We start from the raw sequence: 15,787 nt of genomic DNA, 5'->3' as shown, positions 1-15,787 counted from the left end.
TAATATTTTGCATTAAAAATGACTTTTTATTTAAAGGATTGTCATCATCATGTTTCTTGATGTGGTTGGACGTGAAGGTAAAGTGACATTTCTGGTGACTAAAAGTGCATGTTACATCCCAAACCCTCCGTTTACATCAGCCATACAGTTTTCCCACACAAACAATTAAACTTCAGTCATCTCAGTTAATTTCTAGACTTCTTGATAGTTCTGTGAACCATTATTATTGTTATTATTATTATTATTATTATATCATCATCATCATCATCATCATCATAATCCAGGAAGAAGTCTACCCCACAGGCTGTAGCCTCAGTAGACCAACGTGCAAAGCAGCTTTGAGACATCCTGTTTTATTTAAAGAACAAGTCTCTCTCTCTCTCTCTCGCTCTCTCTCGCCCTCTCTGTGTTTTTTTTCATTACCGGATGGACACCAGTGCACATGAGTAATTTTCCACAGAAGTTTTACGACCCACTATCTGGCGCCAGTTTGTAATTGTATCTATTTTAGTAATAATTAATTTATTGAGTGTGTTCTGTGCTTGACGCTGTATACATTAATGTTATTTGTACCACCTCTGCTGCTCTTAGTGATGACCTGTCTGAGTGATGACCTGAACTCACCCTGAAGGCCCTTATCATCTCAGTGGTTGTTATACTTCAGTGCATATTTGTTTCCCAAAGCAGTTAGAGATGCTGTAACAACCCACGGATATGCTGTAGTTTTAATGCGGAAGCACGCACGGCATACACTAAATCTGATATAATCCCAGGCTGTAATTTGACTATCTTTGCACTCCTCTGAGACGTTATTGCAGTCCTCTACCACCTGGAGGCAGAGTAGGGCCAGACATCTCAGGGAAACCACTGGAAGATAGAAAGATGGGGTGAAAATGGGGTGGGCCTGTTGTGCTGCATGCATTCGTAAATGTGCACATTTTAAACAAACATGAAGATGGTCATATAATGAAAATGGTCCAACATTGAAGATGCTACATCTACTTGGTCATAAATGATAGTATTGTAAGAAATACAGTAGATTTGTATGATGCATTGCTTACCCGCTTACTGTAAGTTCAGTTAGGGGTGGTTGTATAATGATGGAATGACAGTAGAGTGACATGAAATATGTTAGAATTGTTGTATTTGGTTTAGGGCAGTACTTGTAAACCTAGAGAGTGCGATGCATTGGAGGACTGTGGTACTCTGACGGTAAAAATTCTGGAAGAAACTGGTTTATGGTCATGAAATACAAGCAGAATACAGTTCTGGATTATTGGCATAATGTCTGACGGCGGTGGCGTTTGGCTGTGGGATGTTGGCCACTTTTCAATCTCAGCATCCCTCTCCACACATGTCAATCATAATGTCAAATCCGTTTTTAATCATCAATCAATTAAATCAAATAAATATCTAAAATAAAAAATACCATGAAAATAAATACTTTGTAAGAGCTACATTAAATGATAGAAACCATCACGAGGAAAACTGTATTTGTCCTGTACTGGAGGGGGAGGGATTTATGAGCTGTACTGCTGCCAGCCACCAGGGGGCGATCAACATTTATTGGGGAGTCGTTACATCTTTATATACGGAAGTAGTCGTCGTCTGTGGTTGCTTCGCGTCACTTCCGCGTTCTTCACAACATCCTGTGGGAGTGTATTTTTTTCTGTAGCGCGCTGATTCAAACTCGTCTTCATCGATGAAATGTGGCACTGTGTAGATAAAAACGTACTGCAGTCGACGGCAATCAGCCACTGCTTCGTTTATTTTACGTAAGAGTCGCTGTAGCATTTCAGAAACGTTACTTGTTTGTGGCGCGATGCTGAAACCAGAGTCTGTGGGTGCAGGAAACCCTGAGCAGTCACTGGTTTTCTTCGACCTGGAGACAACTGGACTGGGTAGGACAACTGGAGTGTGTCTGTAAAAAAATTCAGATGTTGTAATCAAATGTGTCTACAAGGGGTAGGTAATAACTATTTTGAGTTTCATCCATTTCCTGAATCTATTCTTCCTTAGGAAATGACAAGTCAGTCACATTTCAAGCTGCCTGTTGAAAATGAGAAGTGACTTTAAGAATTAATTCATTGTCAAACTAGTTTTACTAACAGGTAATGTGAATAACATCGATGAGCTCTTTACGATATAGTGTTCGTCTAGGACCCCTGGGGCTTGGCATTTGTTAGGATGTTACTTTGAGTACATACCACCACCTGAACACTGTTGCAAAATAAAAATGTGGGCGGTTTCAGGAGTGAGCAGGGGTCAGCAGCATGGACACACCGTCTGGTCTCCAGCTACACACCCCCATACGCAACAAACTGTGAGGAACTGTGTGTTCTGACAACTTTCTATCAGAACCAGCATGAACTTTTGCAGCAGTTTGAGCTACAGTATGTCATCTGTTCCTTCCAGACACACAGTCTTCTCTCCCAGTGTGCATCACTAAGCCTTGATCTCCCATGACTTTGTTGCTGATTCACAATGTTATGGCATTGTCTAACCCAGGGGTGTTCAAACATACGGCCCGGGGCCCAAAACCGGCCCGCCAGAAGGTCCAATCTGGCCCGCGGGATGAATGTTGTAAAGTGCAAAAATTACATTGAAGATATTAACTGCAACTGTCATTCCTAGGGTTTACACCGTTTTAGTAAGAGTTGTGGACATAACACAACACTAAGACCTTGAACTAAACAGAAATTGCGCTTCTTATTCTTAAGAAATGTCCGGTTGCTCATTACATGTTCTGTAATAGTACAGTTCATGAAATGTAAACATTTTCATTGTTCTTCTTTGCATTAAAACAAAGGGAAACGTTTGGAGTTGTCATTATTTATAGGTTAATACACTATTGTGTTACTGGTCAGGCCCCATTGAGATCAAATTGCGCTGTATGTGGCCCCTGAACCACAATGAGTTTGACGCCCCTGGTCTAACCATAAGATTTTGCCTTTGTTTCATCTTGTAAAATCTCCAGTGTGTTTGATCCATGTGGACGGTGATGCACATCCTGGAGCAGGACTGTTCTTTGGTCAATTTTTATTTTTATTTGTTAATGATGTGTGAAGATTTATCAGATATGTATTTTCGCTAAATTGGCCAAAACATTCTTTTTTTTATTCTATCCATGTTTTCTTGTTTCATGTTTTTATATCATGACAATATCAGTTACAGGATGATGTGTATAGTTAATATGATTCAGCCTACAATCATTAAATAATAATTTGCTGCTGGAACAGCCAGTATCTGTAGCATGATGAAGTACTGCCTTGTCATTGACATGTTTTATTCCTCCAGGTCAGAACTGTGAGATTGTCCAGCTCGCTGCAGTGAGTGGCAGCCACTCACTGAACCTCTACGTCATCCCCCGGTGTCGAATGCAGCGAGGAGCAGCCAAAGTGACCGGCTTCAGGGTCCGCAGACAAAGGCTGTACCTCCATCGCCAGCTCGTCCCCACCAACTCCCTCAGAGAGGTCCTGGTCTCCTTCATAGCTTTCCTTCAAATGCTCGGACGCCCCCTTCTCATTGGCCACAATAGTCGCCGTTTTGACTGTCCTCTGCTGGTCCGAGCGCTTGACGAACTGGACCTCAGAGAACAGTTTGAGTCTTCGATCTCGGGCTGCGTTGACACTCTGCCGCTGGCTCGTGAGGTGCTGAAGGACCGGTGCCTTCAGAGTTTTCGTCAGGAGAGCCTGGTCCGAGAGCTGCTGGGGGTGAACTACAAAGCCCATGATGCTTTGGAGGATGTGCGGGCGTTACAATCACTTTACAGTGTTCTTCAGCCCACCCCAGAGGTCATCTGGCGGCATATGTTTACTCTAGACACAACAGACAACAAACCAGCTGTGACAGCTGCCAAAGTACCCAACAAGCTGTCAGGACAGCGCCCGCTTTGGGAGAACGTCAGACAGGCAGTGAAGATCACAGAGGGCCGCAACGGAGAACTTCATGCACTTTCATCTGAATAAATACTACTAACATACAACAAGTAGATCATGCGACTTCATAAGGAGGCCATTTTTTCCAGAACAGAAAAGAAGTTTCGCACCTGTACTATTGTTGGCAGTTGACTTTTCCGTGAACCATAAAAGGAAAATTGACAAATTGGCCGGTCCAAAGAGCTGAGAGGCTGGAGGGCGAGGTGAGCATGCAAACACAGTGGAAGTCACCGTTTACTAAATTCTGTGCAGGAGTTGCTCAAGGGTGTGATCACTGTGCCCATGAGCTTTTAGTGGCAGTCAAATATTTTTCTACATTATTGCTCATGATTAGATCAGATATGTTAGGGTTTGTTGCAGCAACTTTATGCACTTTGTGTTTTCATCAGTTTTTTGCAAAATATTTATTTAAAAGTGAATAAAGGTGTATATAAATGTATCATATTTCTGCATTGTGTCCCTTAACACAGTAAGTAGTAATGCATGGAATGTGGAGCTCAAGGTATTTTGGAGGTCTATCTAACGTAGGAATAAACAAAAACAGATGGTGTGGTAATAGAACAAGGCTTTATTAAACCACTTTTACATACACGTTCTCTGCAATCCCATGCTACAGCATCACCATATTCAAAAATGCTAACCATGCCCTGACTTGAGAAATATTCCAAGAAATGTTCCCACAAAGGTTAAAGAAACAGTCAAGTGGCCTTCAGATCTGTGAACATTTGAAGGACATGATTTTAAAAGGGTCAAAAAATAATCTCTGTGCAAACTCCTTGAAGTACAGTATTCAAACTATAAGGTGACTAGAACAAGCTCAGTAACAAAGGCATGTGTTACTATATTAAAGAAAGGTTACAATTCTAAAGATACCATCACAGACACGATGACTTCCAAAAAAATATGTAGTTTGTTGACAAAAAATAACCCAAGGCTCTACATTTTTAGAGATATGGAAGGATAGATTTGAGGTAATGGTATTAATCATAAATTAACTGTTCACAGCCTTCATCCTATCGCTTAACAACAATTTCAGCAACAACAAACGACTAAAGGTTCAGTGAATCTCAATTAGGGACAAGCTCGGACATCCACCTACGTGGCTGACACAATCATGACGTAGGTTAAAGCGTTAGCAGGCCTTCATTCTTTCAGAGAAATACTTATTCACTGGCAGGCTGATAAGTATTCTTTCTCAAATATTTGAAGCAAGGTAGCCTATAAAAACTGTTACAACAAGAAAGTCCACTTCATGATTGATTGTATTCAGAAAGACCCTGGTCTGAACTGGAATATTATACAGAGGTTTGCACCATACTGAAGTTATCTAGCCACAATATTGTACCCACCAGTTGGAAAGTGGCCCCATAAAAGATTATACTGTGAAGACAAACCACTCACTCATGATATTATAATGAACAAGTAAAAGCTTATCATACAGTTACTTCAGGGATCATCTCTCTTAGTATGTAATGTCACGCATTGATTAATCAGTACAAACAACAAAACATACAAAGTCAAAAATCTGGCTCCAAATAACACTATAAAATTGAACGCACCTCTTTGTTGTACAACTGTACAAGAAATGGAACACGCATGGGTCAGATTGTGAACGTATGTGATGAGCAGTGGTACTTTTAGTCCTACAGATTAAGACATTTGAATTCATATGCATTCCAGATTTCCATGTAGTCATGCTTCTTAGGGTGGAGATGGTTGGAACCCTTCCTCCTGTTTTCTAATGCTTATGATTGTTCACTACTTTGATGAAAAGTGTCCAGAATGTAAACATGCGCTGGTAACGGTCACAAGCAGTAATACTGAGCAGAGTCGACTTCACTGTGACTGGCCCGTAGCAGAATTACAGTTATGACTGCAGTATTACTGCTCTGAATCAAACATGCACAGGCATCTCAGCATTACACTATATACTCTTCTTATTATACTAACATGGTTGTTTTCCCCAAGTTGAGTTTGAAAGGTGGATATTTACTTGATCAAGCTAAAGTTAAAATGATAGAAGAGATAGTTGCACCAGTGATCCTGGGGGAAGACGATTGCTGGCTTGTAAAACAGACATGCTCGGTCCTCATAAAGGTGGGGCTGTAGTTGCGGTGTAAAGCAGTGTGGTGCACTGCACCAGTGTAAATGTATCCCCACCCTGCTTTAGTGCAGTTTGAACACACTACTATTAGTGTGTGGTATTAAAAGTAAGAACATCCAGCTGTAGCTGTACTTGGAATAAAAAGTAAAAATGTCTCAAGATAGAGTACCTGCTTATAAATCACAAAATAAACACCACACTGAGTGAGAGATGTCCGTCCATGCATCCACATCTCTCACTCTAATTATGGTGAATTACTTTTTGTTCAACAAAACAACCCCACACTAATTTTCACTGTGCTGATTTAAGTCATATTGCATGGTCTTCGTAATAGCATAGTTGCCTTGGGATCATAGAGGACTTGAGCCTCAGAGCAGCAATAAAACTCGTAGTGAGTTTTCATCGTAAACCATAGGTAACCTTTAAATAGATTGTGTTATCTGAGCGTTGTGGACATATTTTACTTTTTATTCTTAATATGCATCCTCTGTTGGGCATCTATAACATTTGTACTTGCACCACTACTAGTGAATAGAAAAAGAGTTAAAACCAATTAAGCCTCAAGAGGACTGGATCACAGCTGGATTTTAAAGCTAGAGAACCCTGCTGGCTGCAGCAGAGCTGTCCACAGTTTGAGTTTGGGGTTAAAGGGGAGCAGCGGGAGTCAACACACTCCTTCAGCTTTTATACTACCTACTAAATAGTGCACATTAGTCACTGGGCTCAATCCATAATGTAGCATAGACGTTGCTAAGTCAAACCACAAACAAACCGGTACTATGAGCTTCCATACACAGTTGCTGGCTCACGACTACAGGAGGCAGCAGGCTCGGAACAGGCTCATCCCTGACTGCGAGGTGATGTGCAAGGTGACGCTCTCGTTGGCTGAGACAAACAGGACGGAGCCCCTCCTCAGTGTGACGTCAGAGAATGCTGCAGCAGAGGTTGCGGCGGCATCGCCTTCGATGACTAGGAGGATGCTGGCGCTGTCCACCGGAGCAACAGTGTACTGTTTCACTGAGGCTGGGACCTGCACAAGGACCCACAGTATGTCAGTATATACATTTATAATACCAACGTTACCAACAAGTGAACCTTGTGCTTCATGAGACAGAAACGTCAAGGGTGTTCAACTAATTACAAAATGATTGCATTCATTTAAGGTCATGTGAAACAATTCTATGAAATAACGTGATTGCAGGCTTTTGAAGTTAAAGTGTCAGTAATAGTGATAATTAATGTACACATTCACTACATAGTCAATAGCCACTCAATAGTTTCTTATATAGTGATTAGGTAATGACAATACATCATCACTGTATAACTGCTGCATCCATAAATACAGAGAACTGCATTATAGGAATGCCAGCTTTATACATCGTCACTTTCTTTTTAGGCAGATTCCACTAAGCTCGTGCCAGACCAGCACCCTGAACTGTAGCAGCCAAATGGAATTTGACCGTGGTTAATTTTATCATTAGAACTTATTACAGCTATTTTTTCCAATAATGACAATGACTATGTGTACATGGCCACTAATAGTCCACTCTTAATTCAAAATATGGCAATATTATTATAATTTAACACATGTCACGTACGCTGTATACAGTAGTCCCTCGCTATAACGCGGTTCACCTTTCGTGGCCTCGCAGTTTCGTGGATTTTTTTAGCGCAATTTTGCATGCTTTTTTTTTTTTTTTTACAGCGCATTGTTTTCTGCGTCCTGATTGGCTAAGGGAGAGCCCGCGTGTCGTCTTCTGCGTCCTGATTGGCTAAGGTACTGTAGACCAAAGTCAATCAATCTACTCCGTACGGTGTCTCTTGTACAGTACAGAATGCGTTCAGCTTGCCAAATTTACATATACAGTATCTTTGATCGCTGGCAGTGTGACTGAAGTGCGGTACGTTTTCAAGTTATTGAGAAAAGTGTATAAAGTGTGTAGTGAGGGGTTTTGCAACTTTAAAACATTTATAATCATTGTAAAAAATAAAGCTGACTACTTCGCGGATTTCGCCTATCGCGGGTTATTTTTAGAACGTAACTCCCGCGATAAACGAGGGACCACTGTATACTGTTTGGGCATTAGTTAGCCTTTTCTGATTAAGACATGTGGATATGTTGATATTATTCAGGTTTTGGAAACATTCTTTGGACATGTATGCAGCTCATTTAGTATAGGTGTCTCAGTTTACATAAAATATTCAATTTATTCTTCTAAAAAAAATATTTCAAAACTATTCTTTCGAAACAAGTGTTCAAAATCACTGATGGATACTGAACAAATGTGCACTGATAAGCGCTCGCCTGCTATGTGCACATGGTCAGAGGCAGTTCCAAAGTTATGAACAAATTCAGGGGTATGTAAAGAGTAATGAATAGCAGATTTGAGCAAAGACATTTTATGTATACACATTGTTTGCGCATAACATCTAATATTCCTAGAAATTTCTTTACGGGGGTTGTGAAAATAAGTATTCCACTAATATTTCATTTTAGGCGCAGCTGTTTTTCCACTGGTTGCGGACTTATTTGACTTGCAAACATAGCTTCTTTTTTTTTTTTTTGTTTCTTCAGCCACCTTCTGGAAAAGGTTGCTGGTGCAATATTTGCGCATATCCAAAAACCGGGTGATATCCAAGCCTTTCATAATGTTTAAAAGCAGGCCTGTTTATGGGTCTCATGTAATGGAGGTCAAGCCTTCATGAATATAACTAATGATATTTTTGCACAACCTACTATGACAAGAATAGAATGTGTGTCAGTAAAAAAGTTGACTCTCAGGACATAGTCTGTTTGCTTATTTTTACTATTCTTTCTCTTTGCCCTCTGCTATCCCAACAGTATCTCATTTTAGGCTGAACTAAATGAAGACGCTACTCTGGTCACTACTACTTCCTACCTGTATCCTCATGACAGTGAAGTCTGGCACTGGCGGGTCGTACAAGGACACGCAGGGGTCTGACGGATCCTGAACACATGGGAAGATTTTTTGGGAGGTAGGGGCGGGGCTGTAGTTCAGCATCTCACACAGTGTATTCACATCGATGTATTTCGGTGTCAGTCCGGCTCTCACAGTGTTGTCTGAGCAAGCCATACACTCGATACAGTCTAGATGGATGGATAAACAGACAGAAAAGAGGAGCAGATTTTAAATAAGCAGATTGGACACACGCCTCAATCCATTCCTAGGTAGACTTACAATGATTAATACATCACTTAACTAATCTACTTGTACAATTTCGGATTCCCCAGAATGTACTTTGACAGCAGGAATAAACTAAAGAGGATGGACGGAGAAAGCTCACAAGCGAGGGGAAGGCAGGCACATTTCCATAGATAAAGGTGAATTTGACACATCAACAGCACATCTTATAGCTGCATTGCATTTTGGACTGCTGAGGCAGCTGTTGGTGAAGACAATGCTATCTGTCTCAGTTAGTATCCAGAATGCTGAGTTCACAAAGAAGCACCTGAGTTTATATTTCTAAGGGAATTACACCAATACTCAGTGCTTATAGCTGATATTTCAGAATTCTGAAAAAGTTGTCTCATAGTATTTTGTGGTTTGTCTGCTGGAAATGATGTAAAAAAAATACCCACTGTAAAAAAATAGAAATGTGCAGTAATCCATAACAAATCCCATTTTTAGCAACATTTGCTAAACATCTGCTAGAAACTGCAGAGGCCAGCTGTTTTAATACATTTCTGAGCCTTTTTTAAAAGTGAAACAGTATATTTCTGTCCTGCTTTTAACACAGAATAATGCCATTCTTTAATATTTCACCTGCTTCTTGTCTGCCATACAGAAGCACTGCAGTGACGCTAGTGAGACAACAATGTCAGGCTCATCATACTGTTACACTCACTCTCATTCAGTCTGGAAAAGCTGCATTAAATCTCACGAATGTAAATGTCAGCCACTTACCTCCGTATAGGTAAGCGTGAGGCTCACTGGCTCCCAGGAACATGGCCTGGCCCGGATCCAAAACCACATGGTTGAGGAAGTAGATGGAGAAGCAGCCAATGTCTCCGGGGTACTGGGAGTGAAGGCGAAGCAACAGGTCGCCATTGCTGCTTGATGTGTCCTTCCCTGCTGCGCCTGCAGAGGTCATAAACATCTATGAGCCTGGTTCTATTCAGAAGAACAGAGGTGGTCTGTGGTTTTCTACATGTGTTTTGAAGCCCTGTACTTTTAAAACTAAAGGACGAATGTAAGTGAGTGACTTGGATGAGGACAACCTGAGGATACGTTAAATGAGCTCCACCTGTCACAGCATTCCACATATTCTGTTTTGTGTGGTGTGATAATGTTCTCTCTTAATGTTTACGCCCTGTGTTGCTGTGTCCTCCCTACGGGAAACCAATAAAGGTTTAGATGTGATCTCATTGCACCTTATCTTATCTTACCTCGTCCTGTCTTATCTTTAGTGTTAAAAGTCAGCACGAAACACTTACATTAAACTCCTAATTCCTCATTAGACTACCAATAATTCTACACACGTACCATGCTGTGTTTTGACAAAGACACTTCACTAACTGAAAAAAGAAATAATGTGGCTTTTATGTGCTGTTGGGGGTTCAAATGATTCTCTTCGTTCCTCAACCTCCTCACCCTCTTCAGTGACTCTTTTCACCAGCATATTGAGCTGGTCTACAAACAACTTCTTTTCACAGTTCATCATTCTGGTGAAGCACTTCTTCAGCGCCTGGCTTGTACGAACCGGATCCCCCACACTGCACCGCAGCTCCTCTGCTGCACTGTAGCCCACCAGAACGTGGAATTCTGGGACCGCTGATGGATGCACACAGACAAACACACAGGGTATAAATTTATCTTTTATCATCAAAGTAAGTAAAGTCTGACATGTTTAGCTGTGACATAAAAAAATAATACATATTTGTTCATTTCCCTCTTTCCTCTCCCAAATCATCTGATGACCCTGTGGGACTCACATTTAAGGAAGCCCAGGATCTCCTCCACTGGTCGGAAGCCACAAAGGCCCTGGAAGCGGGTGAGAGCGATGGCCATCTCTGGCTTGTGGTTGTTGTCTGGATAGTGTTCAGGAAACTGAGCATGGAGACGAGCAGCTAATTCCTGACCCGACCATAATGACAGAAAAGGAAGTGGGTTACTAAGAGAGCAGCTTAAACCATGTTTACTTCATACATGCCACAAATGCTTATACTGTTCAGACCAACAGTGCTGAAACATTACAGTATGCTGATGTATTGGCATGGGAATGAACCTTTTATATTCAGCAAATGATACTAAGATACTAAATAATGTTGTAATTAGAATTATTGTACTATTACAATTTATGATAATTGGCTTCATGTGACTGTAAGATGTATTTACTCCCTTCAACACAGCCCTATCTTCTTAAAAAGATGACAAACAGTAGTCAAATGACTTGGCGCTGTGCTCCTCTAACATTATTTCAGTGTTTTATTAAAAAATGTATCACAATCACAGTGGCAGAACCAAATATCCCAATTTTATTCTTTTTTATTTTTAATCTCATTCATTCTTCATTCATTCGTTCTTCATTCAATTTCATTCTTACCTACAATACTACACTGTCATTCACATTTAACACTTTAATACTAAATATATTTGACTGTAGGTGTATCTCTTTTGATTTTAAAACAGAATTTTGATCAGCTTAGTTCAAACCTGGTGTGGCATGTGAGCTATATTTAGACGGTATAATACTGCATCCATTAAAAAATCCCTGCTACCCATGATTTAATTCTGAATAATTTGTCAGTTCATGCAGATGTGTGTGTGTGTTTGTGTACTCACTCTGTTAGGGTGCGCCTGTATGGACAGAGCTGTATTGACAGAGAGGACCTTGAAGAGGAAAGGCAGCTGACCCTGGAAGGTGTCTTTCACCTTGGAGCCCAGGCAGGCAGGGAAGTGGGCGATCCATTGGCCCAGGGTGGTCTGTGCAATCCGGTTGTCTTTAATCTGGGCATCGCCCTTTGGGTGGGCGCCCATCCACAACTGGAACAGATGGTATTTCTTTTAGTTGGATTATGGTTACATACATTGAACTATTCTCAAAATACCTCTGAAGGTTACAGAAGTCGGTTTGGGACTGAGAGGTGGATCAAAACTGTGAAAAATATGAATAGGAAAATGAATGTGGAATATTTACCCTTTCCTAATGATTAGCACTAAATATTTATTATAACGATTGAATTAAACTTATAGTTATGGGAGTTTTGGTCCTTCTCCTTTTTTTCCTCTCAGCAGAAGCTTCCTAATACTTCTTAGGATACCCAGTTGGTGTCAAACTTGTGACCTTATCACCACAGGAGAGTTTCGCTAACCTGTGTCTGGGGTCAGTCCTGGGCTCTGAACTGATTATGGACCAGTACCATTTACAGACAGACTGAACATAGTTATTTTTTATAATAACAGAGTTCACTTCTGTAATTTCAAACCTGCTCCTGTCATAATGTATGACACACATAGTTTTAACATATTAGCAGTGCTCTTTTTTGTTGATTTCACACAAACTTCAGTTATGTTCAGCAAAAACAGTGCAAGGCAAGCAGTTCATATTTATGGTAATAACAAGACAAGAACTCACATGTGACAGACATGCAGAAAAATATGTCACATAATGTACCATGGGCACCCACACCATCCTTTGTAAATAACCATGAAAACTAATATGATCAGCCTTCGCATGTGACATTAATGTGGCTTGCGGTATGTGGAAATGTCACTACTGCCATAACCTGAACCTGTGACCTTTATGATAAAGCATGCAGAGCTGCTGTAGCTAAATAAAGAAAGGCCCATGAATGGCACAGTGAGAACAAGCCCCTCTGTCAAGATACTCAGGAACAACAGCCCACTTAAAACTAGGATATTTATATCATTTAATTTTTCCTGTTTAATATGATATGTAAATAATAAATCGACGCAGCAGCGGTGATGCCACCCATTGTTTTGTGGACAACTTTTATGATGCCTCGAGCTTGGCATTTGACCAACGGCATGGTTGTTTTGGAGTCAAAAGTCACCAAACGGGTCAAACTGGAGAGGGGTGGACCTGACTGATAACTGTAAACCAGACACGTCATTAAAGACATTCTGGTGCTATAGTGACTTGCGGAAAACAATTCTTGATTCATTAATTCAAGAAAGGATTTGTGTTTTTATCTGTTTGAGCGAGAGTTTTGTTGGAGCCAGCACCTAGCAACCATCAGTGGTATTGCACTTTAAGCCACATCTGTATCTGTATCAGCTGTAGCTGTAGCAATGTCAGTCTTTTGTATACTGCCAATTTTCAAAACGTTAAAGAGCCCTCGGTGCTGACACTAAGTAGTACCATCTCAAAAAAGTGCAACACAAGTGGCAGATTTTAAGTGACACCCCAGAAAAATGGAATGAAATCCAGTGTTTATGAAATGACATTAACCAACTTGGTAGTTCTGTTCGCAAGATAGTCCATGTATCTAACATGTATCTATCTCTCATATTCTACAGTTTTTAATTATGCATAAAAAGCTTGTTCCTACATTCTCAACATAAGGAATGAATTCTGAAGCAAATACACTTGTCCGTATATTTTAACAGATACAGCCCCGTCTCTTTTCCTTACCTCTGCGTAAGGTTTTCCCTCCTCTATGACAGCAAGAGGATCTCCACCAACTACCAGTTTGGCCACCTCGCTGTCCAGCCCGATCTTCCCCCATGCATAATTTTGCACAGCACAGGTCAGGGGAAACACTGAGGAGGGAACATTTAGTGTGTGATCATTTTTAACTATTAAAAAAAACACCCCTTTGAGTCTTCTCCTACCGACAGATGCATGTACACCCTTCTTTTGCACTCTTATCCAAATGCCTCAACATCATGAACGTTAAAGTGTTCAGACTGTGTTATAGTCACGGGTGTTTCTATTATTTTGTCTAATCTATTTCTATCAAAAAAAGGTAGGTTAGACAACAGAAACGCCTCTCTATATAATGAAGTTCAGGAGCACCACAGTGACATCCTTCACAGTTAATTCATCATCTCAACAACCATATTCTTATTATAATTAGACAGCAGTAAATTCGTGTAGGCGTACCTAATAATCTGGCAACTGGCAGCAATGCGTTTTAGGTAATCTGTCAGTTTATTATACTTTGAATTAATAAACTGTCTTCTGTCTGCCAACAGAATGCAGCATGCCCTCATGTTCAAACAGTGAAACAAGGAAAACCAGTTCCCCTGGGGTAACATTATTTGGCAGGACACCGGCCAGCTGACGATGCAACGTTCATTGACAGAAACACACACTAAACAGGAATACATTTACGACGGTCGGCTTCAGTAAAAGGAAGCTGAGCAGCTTTCTAATAATCTTACATATGGTCAAACGGCCAAGCTACGTTATATTCTCATCGCTGTAATGCTAACAGCGCTGCTTTAAACAGTATGTTCAAGCTTTCCATGTTAAACACAAAACGCCGGCTGAAATAATGAGGTAGATGCTCGGTAACAACGGACCACATTTGTTAGCTCTCACCATGTCGATAAACCTGCACCAGGTATGACATGTAACGTGAACAGACCGTGACAGCATTAGCTAGCTAAATGTACATCGGTGGAAAAGATGATTTGAAACATTTACGAAGGAGAAAATCTCACTCACCTCTTACTTCCTCCATGGCTGCGACGTCGGCTGTCAGACCGTTGGTGACGTCACGAGTCGACCAGCGTCTTCTTCGGTGCTTTTTTTTCAGGTCAGGAACAAAAAGATGTGAATAAATACCATGAAAACAAAAAAATCAAATAAACAGATACGAAAATAATAATCATAAAAGCAAAAGAGCATATTGTCATCCAATCGTGACCGATATGGATGTTCTTTAATGTAAATCTTACATATTTTTTGTTCTTCTTCTTCTTAATATTATTATTAACAGTATTATTAGTGGTAGTAGTAGTATTGTTAGTATATTACACCGATTAGGCATAACTTCCTGACCACCTTACTAATACTGTGTAGGTGTCCCTGGTGTCTGGGGCCTTTGGGTGCTATGGGTTTAGGGGAGGGGCATCTGTGGATCATTTCACAGACACTTGATCAGTTTGGGATCTAGTGAGTTTGAAGGCCAGGTCAACACCTTGTGCTGTTCCTAAACCGTTTTTGTGTGTGTGTCTGTGTCAGGATGCATCCTGCTGGGGATGGCTGCTGCCATCAAGGAGTGTCATTGCTATGGGGTGGGGGTGCCTGGTCTGGTCTAGGTGGGTGCTACATGTCTAAGTAACATCCACATGAATGCCAGGTCCAACAGTTTCCGAGCAGAACACTGTATCCTCACAAGAAGGTCAATGTTATTTACTTCTCCTGTTAGTGGTCATAATGTTATGCCTGATCGGTGTATTATCGTTGTTCACACTGTGTTTTCCATAAAGAAAGTTATCTGTAGGAATATCACAAAAATCTAATCAGTGAACACATTACACAGAGAGACTTGTGACTTGTGAAAGACAGACTTATAAAAATGACGATGACAATTGTAATAATGATTATAATTATACAACAACAACAACAACTGTATAATCCACTTCACATAAGTCAAAAGAGTGTGTTAAATCTGTCATTCAAAGTAACTTAATGACTTTGTTCATTTTAAAAATGTAATGGTTTGTAACAAATATGTAACCGAAGTAACCAAGATCTTGTTGCCTCGCAACAATATTATGCCAAAGAACTATATTCTGGTTAATAGATAATA

General features: G+C 40.5%; 2 protein-coding genes across 2 annotated transcripts; one reads left to right on the top strand and one right to left on the bottom strand.

The window, feature by feature from the left end:
* Window positions 1-1,777: 1,777 nt before the first annotated feature.
* Window positions 1,778-3,975, top strand: plex9.2 (PML-like exon 9.2). The gene is made up of 2 exons (XM_084555565.1): window positions 1,778-1,901; window positions 3,298-3,975. The coding sequence occupies exons 1-2, from the start codon at window positions 1,823-1,825 to the stop codon at window positions 3,966-3,968; spliced, it is 750 nt and encodes a 249-aa protein (XP_084411691.1). The 5' UTR covers window positions 1,778-1,822; the 3' UTR covers window positions 3,969-3,975.
* A 2,871-nt stretch (window positions 3,976-6,846) lies between these two features.
* On the bottom strand, window positions 6,847-13,783 carry mpi (mannose phosphate isomerase). The gene is made up of 7 exons (XM_084555564.1): window positions 13,660-13,783; window positions 11,847-12,047; window positions 10,997-11,138; window positions 10,656-10,835; window positions 9,969-10,142; window positions 8,943-9,151; window positions 6,847-7,072 (listed from the first exon to the last, which is right to left on the bottom strand). The coding sequence occupies exons 2-7, from the start codon at window positions 12,039-12,041 to the stop codon at window positions 6,854-6,856; spliced, it is 1,119 nt and encodes a 372-aa protein (XP_084411690.1). The 5' UTR covers window positions 12,042-12,047; window positions 13,660-13,783; the 3' UTR covers window positions 6,847-6,853.
* Window positions 13,784-15,787: the final 2,004 nt, after the last annotated feature.

The sequence above is a fragment of the Chelon labrosus genome (genome assembly GCF_963514085.1).
Source record: "Chelon labrosus genome assembly, chromosome: 11".
In the NCBI taxonomy this organism is placed as follows: Eukaryota; Metazoa; Chordata; class Actinopteri; order Mugiliformes; family Mugilidae; genus Chelon; species Chelon labrosus.
Note: the sequence above shows the minus strand (reverse complement) of the source record. Positions and strands in the feature narration are given on the sequence as shown.